Source organism: Phaethon lepturus, unplaced genomic scaffold (assembly GCF_000687285.1).
Source record: "Phaethon lepturus isolate BGI_N335 unplaced genomic scaffold, ASM68728v1 scaffold6262, whole genome shotgun sequence".
Lineage (NCBI taxonomy): Eukaryota > Metazoa > Chordata > Aves > Phaethontiformes > Phaethontidae > Phaethon > Phaethon lepturus.
Genome location: NW_010523974.1, coordinates 27,682 through 38,657, shown reverse-complemented (window position 1 = coordinate 38,657; position 10,976 = coordinate 27,682). Strand labels below are relative to the sequence as shown.

Below are 10,976 nucleotides of genomic sequence, written 5' to 3'. Positions count from 1 at the left end.
CACTGAGACTGACAGGGAAGGGGGACCCTGAAGGTAAATTTGACATTGCAAAATGCTGCTTGTGATGTTGGCATCACAACTCTTTAAAAAGAGGCGTCAGTAGAATACATAACCCCTGGGTTTTCACTAGTTTAAAATGCCTACAGAGACTGGGGAGAGGCAGATCTGCATTGAGATTCTCCAGTATTTGAGGCACAAAGCTCAGGGAATGTTTTATTTGTCTGGTAAAACGGTGCACAAGGATTTTTTGTGACTTTCATTTTTCCTCTGTAAAATAAACATCTTTAGTGACAAAGTCCAGGTCCAAACAGGCTTGAAAAGTTAAGAAACACATCTGGGCTGTGTTTTACAATAAAACAGCACAAAATCCAATTGCAAAAAGTACATGGAAGATGATATCTGCAAGAAAAACACAGACTAAATGTGAGTAGTTCCCTGTCAGCCGCCTTTCACGTTCAGTTCCCACCCCCATCAGTGCAACTGTATGCCCCTAATGTGGCTCTGTCACCATGTCAAGTTGTAACAAATAGGCTTTGAAAGGCCTTTTTCAAACCCTCTCTGAATAGAAATGCTTTCAGACATCTCTGTTAACCCACTGAAACACGCTTGTTCCTTTTTGGGAAGAGGGTGTGAAAATAAGAGAAAGTACTGTTCAGTATTGGAAGTTATCGGTATGATTTTATTGTCCAGACTAAGGGATATGCCAAAAGGAGGAAAACAAAGTGTTAACGTTGAGAAATAAAATTTAATTTTGAAATATTTCCCTTTCTGTCACATTTACTAGATTTTTCAGCTCTTTCTTTGAGCTTTTGGGTTTTATGTTGACAGAGTCACTCAAAATCCATATTTGGGATTGATATTTTCATTGTCATACTTTGCTAGTTACCTGAGAGTGTGTAAAATCTGGATAAACCTTTGCCTGTATAAAATAAGAGAAAAAGATAACATTGGGATGGCATGTTTAAAATAGGGCAAAGTGCACCAGCATGCTTTGTAAAAGCAGAACAGGTAACATTTGCCACATTTTGAAATTCTGGATATTTGTTCCTCTTGGCTTTACTGTCTGAAGTTATAAAAGGATCCTCACTTCTTTTATCTTCTAAAATTGATGGGGTTTTACTGCTGCAACATACTGAATTGTAATAATGCTGCTCTAGGTGTGTTTGTGATTTTAAAATGGCTTTCAGGTTAGTGTGGATGTAGTTGATAAACTAGTATAAAGGGCTCTAGTGAAAACATGATTTAGGCATACCTTGTTCCAAGGACCTGTTTCAAAAGATGTGCCGGATCTGTACATTAATTAAATTATTAGAATTAAACCAGCTCAGGGGGAAACTCCTGGTGCCTCCGGGAGGCAGCAGTTAGAGGAAACAGGCATCATTTTGTAATGGGGAAACCTGATGGCAGTTCAATTTGTGTATCAGGAGGGATAGGCACGAAGAGTTAACCTACCAGAGTTACGGGTATGATGAAGTACCAACCCACAGCCTAAAGAAAAGCCTTCGTGCTGCCCCTGAGCCTGACCTCTCTCCCACTCCTGTGCAGTCTATCAGAGCTGGTCTGGGCTCTTGCTGAGGTCAAACGCAGGTGAGCAGAGTTTACATTGCTAACTTGGTGTGTAAGTAAGTGGTTTGGCCATTTGTCATTAATGCCAGATGGGTTCCTTTACTCACTTTGTAAATGAGGAGAGTTTCACTGAGCTCTTCTGCCAGAGCCCCGAGCCTGGGGGGGGACCGACCTCAGGCTGAGACTCCTGCTGCCGTGGGGGAAAGGGCTCTGGCAGAGGGCTCCGGCGCCCTCTGCTTGCTCCTGCGCTGCGAGCCATGGGTGGCTCCCAACTTCGTTGCTTCCCGAAGGGAGAAGCACCCCAGAAACCCAGTCACTTACTGCGTACAGCGATCTCCGCCACTAAAACACCTCCCGTTTGTTCCACACGCTGTTTTCGTTTGTCGCATGTCTCAAGAGATCAGAGAGAAAGACATGTATACCAAAAAAAATTAAAAATAATACAGCAATCCAAACCCAACTCTCATATTTCCAACCAAGGAAGCGAAATCTGTGTCAACATTGCTGCATATTTTCTAGGGATTTTTTTCCCTGTAATTATTGGGTTTTTTTGGTGCAAGAGAGATTTAAGGAGAGTCTTTACAGTGCATTTTCTGAGGATTTTGGTGTGCCGTAGCCCTTATAGTGACTGTAAGTGCTCTATTCAGCTGTGAGATGGCAAAAGCCCAGATGGATGTCTGCTTGCTAATCACAGGGCCTCCTGGGCTGCCCTTTACACCCTGCCTTAAACAAACCTCCTGTCAAGAAGGAAGGGGGGAGCTGAGCTCCATCTATTTAACTCGTGACCTCCGTGAAGGCTTCCGTTGTTGTTTATCGCTAATTATAATTGTTGCCCATTGGGTAGAAACAGGAAGCGCCAAATCCCTTCCATATAGGTCATCTCATACCCAGCGCTAATGATGCCCGTCACAGCTGACAAGGTCTGTACTGGAGGCAGTGCTCCATGCATTAAAGGTCCTTGTCTGTCCCCTGACCTTTGCAGATCCCCAGCTGTGGGCATTTTTTTTACAAACTCAGCATGTGGTAATTCTGGTTATGACTTGTTTGTAAGCTTAGACCCCCAGCTTGGTTCAACCTTAATTGCAGCAGACCACCAGCTGCATTTTTGCGTTGGAAGTGGGCTCAGGGGATGTCAGCCTGATTGAGCTATTATGCTACGCTGTAGGGTGAGGGGGGAGTTCCACCCTGCGCCTGAAAGGATGATGTAGATGTCTGGCAGTACTGTCAGAAAGGCAGATATGGAGTACTGATACTGTGTTTTCTTTTAACCCTGGTCTGTGGTTGGATAAAAAATTGAAGAAATCTTTAAAAACAAACAACAAAAGCTAAGCCCAGAGTTTTTTCTTTTACCTTTGAAACTTAGAATTTCTAACAATGTATTTTTGTCAAACCTGCAGGTTTTGCACAAATCAGTGCCCCCTGCTTAGCGCTGAGGCTGGGTAATAAAGTGCTATCTTGATTTGGCTCCTGGACTGAGAAAGGGTTTAGAAAGAAAAGTGGCTTTGTCCAGGAGTGATGCTTTTTTGTCTCCAGCGAGAAATACTTGTGGCTGAAAATGACAGTATGTCGACCAAGGAGTATTTTGGGCTTTCATTTCAGGTTAAATAAAATTCTTCTTCATTTCATAGCAATGACACATTCATTGCATGACAGAAAGAATAGCGAAGCTTGGACTTAGTGAAGGAGGGAGAGAGAAATCTTTAAAGAAAGATGCTTTAGTAACCCTCACGCTTGCATCAGTTGGTGCAAGGCGTGCACATCTCCACATGCTAAATAACGTGCCTGTATAGGACCCCCACCTCACTCCCACCTAAGGTCACAGGAACCTACTCTTTGACCTCTGTTCCTGCTCCAGTGACAATTCATGTATTTCATGCTGAATAAGATGGCTGCAAGAGCAGTAACACCGCAGCACTGCAGGACGGCGGAGAGGAGTGTCCCTGGGAAAGGAGACTGGGAGGTTTGGTTCAGCTAGCGATGGGCTTTGAGCCAGGGTCTCCCACTGCCCCCGGGGCGTCCTCAGCACCGGGATACTTGGTGAAATGGAAAAAGCTCTACTCTCTCCTTTTTTCCAGGCTTGTGTTTAACTGTAGCTGTTTGTCAGACAGGACTGTAGTCTGGGATATTGACAAGAACTGAGTTTTTCAGTGGCTGCCTTATTTCTCAATACATTTAAACAAGTTGCCCAATGTTGCGTACAGTGCCTGTGGCATGAGAGGGGCCGGGGTGCACGGCTGGCCACTCAGCTTCACGCATGGCGCTGCCTCCATCTGCTGAAAGCTCTGGCGCTGACTCTGCACCCGACGTGCCCTCAGGAAGGTCTCGACATCCACTGTCTAAATTTAGCACCGCGTGTTCCTCTGCGAGGGAGGCCTTACCACAGGGCAGGAGAATTTCTCGCTGTCGCAGACGTGCGTCTCGCAGTGCAGCCAGACCTTGGACAGCTTGGGGATATTACGGAAGCGGAAAGCACTGAACTGGAACGTCGCCCGGCTCGTTTTCCCGTTCTCATGCACAAGGATGGAGTTGTCTGTGGCACACCTGTGTTGTGTATGGAGAAGCAGTGTCAGAGCCTCCATAGCTTCAGTGAAACGTCTCCTGAGGTTGCAGTCTGATGGATACATTTGCTCTGCTGTGGGCCACCGTCTCTTTTGCTCCCTCGTCCCCCAGCCCCCGGCTTTGTGTTATCCTCAGGGCTGGGCTGGGCAGAGGTGCTCCCTTGGGTCCCACCAGCACCTACCCCTTGGTGATCAGAGGCCAGTGGATCTGGTAGAAATACTCTGAGGAGGGAGTTGCCCAACAGCTGTTGAGAACAACTTTGAACCTGGGGAGACAGAAACCCCAGGTTAGCAAGGCATGTCCTGATTGCCAACTTACCGGTTATGACTCCTTCCCTTGCCTACCTGTCACTTAAGCCCTTAGCTTCTACTCCAGCGAATATGTCAGAACCAATTTCTGATGTTTCAACGATGAAAGGGGCTTCTTTTATACTGGAAAACTTGGAATTCTTTGAAAGACAAAGAGAAAGTCATCATGTGTTACTAGTTAACATGCAAAGCAAAGGCATGTGGCAGCTTCAGACAGCTCTGGAGAGATGGACTCCGAAAGTCTGGGTTCTTATTACCTGCTAGTTCCAAACACTACACCTAGTAGCAGGACTATTGCAAGCCCAAGGTGGTATTTAAAAATCTTTTTGTTAATGTTTGGCTTATAATGATAATAAGTGACAGAATTTGATGCTATTTGCGTTGTGGTATGTGTTATATCACAGCATGGGTGGGAAGCGAGCTTACTGCTGCTTCTGGTACACCAGAGGTAGTGGGGGAATCTGGTGGGAGTGAGAGACTGGAGATGACTGTATGGAATGGGAATGGAGTTGGGAGATGGCAACATGGAGGGGAAAAGGAATGAAGACAAGCTGAAATCACGTGCCCATACGCAAAGGTTCATCACTCTGTGATTTATACTTGTGGTGGCCAGCGTGGTGAGACCTGAGGGGGCACGAGCGTGCAGAAAGAGCTCTGACAGCTATATTCATTCATCCACTAAAAATCCAGCCTGTTAGTGTGTGTGGTGGTCTGGTGAGAAAGTTTGGTTACAAATACACTGAAGTACCTACCTTAAATCCCACTGCTTTTTATTGCATAAGATCATAATGAAGCTAGCACCAGAACTATATAAAGAATAACATGTTTAGTCATAGCGCTGGTCTACTTAGTTAAATCTACACAACAGGATTCAGATATATGTGGTTCTGGAGCTGTTGGACTATCTTTCCCTGCTGTTGTTACTCAGTTCCCTGGTACTGATTTTCTTACGTACCTTTCCTCGCCGACACTGCGAGGTGGCTGTGAGACGCTACAGTATTCCCACTGCAACATCTGGTAGATTGGATGCACTGGAGTTAGGGCTCAAGGCTGTGTTTAGATTAGTGATCCATGGCTGTTAAGTGCCCTGAGAAATTCTTATTTAACCAAAGATTTTTCCCAAAGGAGAGAACTTGCAGAAGTACTGTCACAAAACTCCTATCAGTCCTTGTGCTAAAAGGAGTTGAACCTGGTATAGTGCTTTTTTTTTCCCCAAAATCTATTGCTCTACATTGTTTTAGGGTATTATCTTGTTTTTCTTCACAAGTTTCAGTGTTGCAGGTCAGAATTCCATTCAGGCTCCAGCCCCCCATGCTGCATCACAGTCTCTTGCTGTCAAAGGGCAGGTGAGACTGAAGAGTTTCTGCTGGGTTACACTGCAGCTTGGGCGCTGCTTCTGGGTGAGGGAATGGACACATGAAGCACCGGGAAGTATAGCCCACCAGAGGCAGAGGGCTGTGTCAGGCAGCAGCAGAGATGAATAGCAAGGCAAAATAAATGTCATATTTCCATTTTGCCAGGGGAAAAAAAAAAAAGAACATTTCATTGAAATTAACCTTTTCTCCCCAGTGAAAATGTGAACAAAACAAAAGTCTGTTAGATTTCTGAGCTTGTTCTGTACTTGTGCTCAGTGGGAAAATGTATTAGTACAGTTCAGCCTGTACTCCCTCCTTGACTCCTGGGAGCCCCATGACCATTAGAACAGTCATTTGGCAAAAAAATAAAGTACCAGAGATCATTGCTCACTGTCTGTCATTTGTTTTTGTGGCCATTCTGTCAGGAGTTGACAGGAGCCGTGTGGTACCTCCTAGGACCTTGCCAGTGTCTACTACCAGTATACCATATATCAGAAAAAAAGACCACATGGGCTTTCATGTGGCACCCAAAGCCTGACACAATGTTTAGTGATCAACTGGTGTCCAAAATACAGGGTGTGGGGGGAGATATTTCCATCATTCCACCTTGTGGTAAATACTCCCTTTACCTGGCCTATAAATTTAACACAGTTATTAGTTGTGCTTTTTCTAGCTGTACTAAAAAGACTCCAGGAGCAGGAGCTGGCTGCTCCAGCAGCACAGCGGAGCTGTGGGGAGGAGAGGGATGTTTGAAAAGATCAGCCTGCTATTCAGGGACAATATTTTGTTGGAAACAAAATTCCAGCCTGACCTAAAGATCTCTGGGGAACAAGAAATGTCTGTCAGGTGAGAGGACCAGGAATCAAACTGCAAGAGAAATATGAGGAGCTTTGCTGTGTCTATAGAGACTATGGGATAGCAGCGGTGTCTGCAGATGCGTGCTGCTCTTTGAGTGGGATTACAAACAAGTTTTGCTTTTTCTTATAAAACCTGTCAGCATGTTAGAAATGTACCTCTCAGCAGAAAAATCTGCCTGATTTGGAGCGATTAAAAGAACAGTTGGCATGTGTCTGCTCTGTTCAGTTTAAGTATATCCCTGCTAATCGGCAGAAACAAGGACCCCTGCAAACCCAACTGTAATTATCTGTTGCAGGCTAGTAATGTGCTCCGTGACACATAAAAGTCAGGAGCAGCAGCCCTTTTTCGCAGCTCTTAGGCTGAAGTCAGTGGAAGGTGAAGGCAAAAAGCTGGGTGGCAAAGAGCACTTACAGAGTAGAAATTGAGGGACAACTGACTTTCAAATGAGCCGGAGCTCCCATTCTTCACGTGGACGGTGGCCACCCTGGGGACATAACAAAGTTCCGGTAAGAGTGAGATGTGGTGCTGAAGACAGGGTGAGGTGCGCTCCCAGAAGAGGACGTACCTTTGGTCAAAGGCAGCCTGGTTCACCAGGTAGTTGGCATTGTACGTACAGGTGAATGAGTAATTCACAGGCTGGCTCTTCACAATTACTGAGGAGTCATTGGAGACGATGGAGTTGTAGAAGTGATAAATGGGATTCTTGAACTGTGGATGGTGAGACAGAGAAATGTAGGCAGTACTGCGTCTTTGAGGCATCAGGAACAACTTTGTACTTCGGAACATGAAGACTCTATCTGGTGACAAAGCACCATCCCCAAGGAAACATGGTTTTGTAGCCCTTTATATGTTGTGCTGTCTATACATACGCCTTTACTCTATATATGTTCTGTGTAATACAGGTGCAAATGGGCAACTAATACACAGACTAATATAATGAAGCCTGCAAGTATTTTGTCTGTAGATGCGAAGCAGAACTATTTTATTCTTCCTTCTCCCTGATACTGGAGTTTGCCTCCTCCTTCCATCAATACTTAAAGCCTACTCCAATCTGAAGCAAATGGGACTTTCTCGAGTGAGTCCTGCAAATTTCCAAGTCTATCTCAGAAATGTTGACCTTGATAGACTTACCTCTGACTGCGTCCCACAGTATGATTTGTTTTTAGGTGACAAGTCTGGGATCGTGAATTGGTAATATCCTGAATCATGGATCCCATTGTAGCAAATGCCTCCAAGTGCCAGCTGATTAACCTCCCATCCGTAAGGACACTCCGGAATTTTTGTAATGATGGTTTTAGGATAGCAGTATACCAGAATTACATCTGAAAGGAAAATAATACAGCTAGAATGGTATTCAGTGGTGTTTTCCTTTCAGAGAGGTGAGTATGCACACCTATTTTCCACTGGGATTAAACTTGTGTGAGCTGGAAGGTCCCCTAATGTGAGCAGCTTTCGGTACACAAAACTGACCTTTAGGTTGTTAAATTCTGTCCTTTGTGGAAGAGTTTGGCCTTTGCCTTCTAATCAATGGAGAATTTAATGTAAATTTTTTATCTTTCTGGAGTAGCTGATTGAGGAACAGAGACACAGCTGAGAAACCTGAAGTGAAAAATTGCTGCACTGAAATCTGTCAGATTATGCTGCAGAGCTGGCTTCTGTAAGAGCACTGACTCTGTAAAAATAACACTGGTGAACTTTTTTGTTAGGTTTCAGTAGATGCGTACCTTTTTGTAGCGGTGTTAGATCTAGGTCATGATACATAGTCTGCCTTTTCTTTCCTTGCACTGGCACTGCACTGCCAGTGCAAACTGAATTTTTAGAATTCTCAAGTTAAAAGCTAAGATCTAAAAGCCTTGCACTGTTGATGGCAATAATAAGTGAACTGAAAAGCTTAGCCCTGTTAATAACAATAGTAAATGAACTGAAATCCTAGCCCTGCTAACAGCGATGGTTAATAGCAGTGCAATATGTTTCCAAACATGGTGATTGCTAATACAACCATGAACACTGAACACCATAAGTTACAGACTGATTGCTTCACGATAGCAAATTGGACATTTTTCAAAGAGAATCAAGCAGTGTGAATTTGAATGTCTGATGGGAATTTAAAGGGCAAATATTGACTAACCATTAGTGACCTGAAAATTGAGAAAGACTTCCAATTACTACAGTCAGAAAAAAGACACCCTACCTGGAATTATTCAATTATTTCTTCTAAAGCCCTTGACACTCTAATTTTTATGATAAAAGCTTGATTTTGCAGCCTTTCCATGTCTGCAGAAGGTTAGGGAATACTCAAGGAAAGTCAAATAGGGACCTTAACAACTCGTTCCGTTCTGGTCAACAAACCTTCAGCACACACAGGCTGATTCTGCTTGTGGTGATGGTCAAATTTGTACCTCTGGCAACTTTACAGTTATGAAAATTCCTGCCGTTCAGAGAAATGGCTTGTGCAAATGAAAGTACTGAAATAAATGGCTAGAGGGCCAAATACTTAAGATATACCATGAAATTAGTGGCAGTAGACTCACAACATTCATGCACATACAAAGCAAATTATCTATATTGAGGCATATTCCAACACATTTCTAAAGCACTTTACTTAATTATAGTGGTTTCTACATTACAGGTCTGTCTGGCACCAGATCATTTGAGTTTCTAGGCAGAAATCAGTGCACAATTAGGGCCTTAGCATCAGTGATTTTTGTTTTTTCTTGTTTAATAAAGCAGTGTGGTTCAGGAGTTCAGCCCAGCATATACATTCATCGCTAGTCATCTGATTGCAGTCAGTGGGACTAAAGCCCAGCTTGGGCAGCAAAGATCTGCTGCATCTAGCCTGGGCCATTTCTAATTGTTGTTGTTTTCTTTGCCATTTTATGCCTGAATGCTGCTTGTGCTTAACTTTATTGCACTATGATTATTGCACAGAGTTAAGCATATGGCTAATTCTCTGTGGGGCTTTACTTGCCTTACTAGCTTTACTATGCTATCTGAAAGCAGATCAATAAAAGAAATGTAAGGATTGACTCCCCAGAATCCACAGTTTAACTTTCTGAAGAAAAAACTTTGCACTTTTAAATAGAAAAAAAAAACCCTTTGGCAGCTTAATTACAAGAGAAGATCATAGGAGACTTAAGTTATTTTACCTGCTTTATTTGGATTGCAAGGCCTCGCAAGAGCTTGAGCCAAGATGCCCAGCAGATAAATAGTAAGAGTCACCATTTCTTGCAATGATCTGAGGACACAGGGAATAAAAGCTGAAATTGTCTTTAAAATTGGAAATAAAAAAAATGCATTGGCAGCAGACCCAAAATTGTAGCTACTGTTAAACATTTTCTTCTTGCAGAGAGAAATAAAAAGCATTATTGATATTCTGTCGCCCAACTTAATTGCATCTACAGGATAGATATTTCCAAGACAGTTGCTATAGCTGGGTCAGTATTGTGACGATTTTACTATTTCAGTTTAGTGGTGGCTTTGAATTGTTCTGTGTTTTCTTTGTTCTTGTAAAGAGTCTAAACCTAAAGCGTTAGTATAACCAAATGAAACTGAAACAATGGGGTCTGAAAAAAGAGGGAATAGAAATTACTAGAAGAAATATGATGCAATAACATATATATTGTGCTCTTAAATTTAATGCTGAAATTATTCTCTGTGTTGATGGCTATCCTGTTGTATATAACCTTAACTTCGTGTAGCTCAGTTTTGGTAAATTATGCATTTTCTCCTTTAATGCTCACCGTTGCATTTTCAGGAGAACATACCTAGCAGTAATTTACATTTCCACTTCAGGCCTCAAACCTGCAAGCTGTTTCCCAAAGGGAGAAGCATTCACAGCCTGGGGGATTGGGACTGGAATTCTCATATTTTCCCTTTGTAGACACTCTTCAGTGTCTGTCTTCATGCACACATCACTGAGCAGACAGTCAGAAGTAACAAATATCATTTAGGTGAAGAAAAAAAATCTTCCTGATTAAGTATTTCCAACAAAAGGAATAAATTTCAACATTTTCACTCAGCCTCTATTAAAAATATATATTTATAAAAGGCTCATACAGTACATTTCAGTGACAATTCCTTCTAATTATAATCCTAGGCATTCTACAAGAAATTAAGTATAATACCTGCAAGACAGGAAGAGGCTAAGTATTTCAGATTTTCATTCCAGTCTTACTCCAGTAGCTGTGCTGTCAGCTCTTCCCAAGATGTCGTCTTTCAAATGAACCCAGCTGGCGTTATCTTCTCTTTATATAAACAATCTTGTAAAAGGAGCCCATCTCTGGTTAAATCTCAACCCGCCAGTATTGTCCAGTGTGGGAGGAAAAAAAAG

At 43.0% G+C, this 10,976-nt stretch overlaps 1 protein-coding gene across 1 annotated transcript; it reads right to left on the bottom strand.

The window, feature by feature from the left end:
- Nucleotides 1–205: 205 nt before the first annotated feature.
- On the bottom strand, nucleotides 206–10,832 carry TECTB (tectorin beta). Its single transcript, XM_010282279.1, has 11 exons — nucleotides 10,775–10,832; nucleotides 9,793–9,881; nucleotides 7,778–7,968; nucleotides 7,212–7,354; nucleotides 7,058–7,130; nucleotides 4,470–4,573; nucleotides 4,307–4,390; nucleotides 3,945–4,107; nucleotides 1,888–1,957; nucleotides 887–919; nucleotides 206–399 (listed from the first exon to the last, which is right to left on the bottom strand). The coding sequence occupies exons 2-11, from the start codon at nucleotides 9,866–9,868 to the stop codon at nucleotides 347–349; spliced, it is 990 nt and encodes a 329-aa protein (XP_010280581.1). The 5' UTR covers nucleotides 9,869–9,881; nucleotides 10,775–10,832; the 3' UTR covers nucleotides 206–346.
- Between the last annotated feature and the right edge of the window lie 144 nt (nucleotides 10,833–10,976).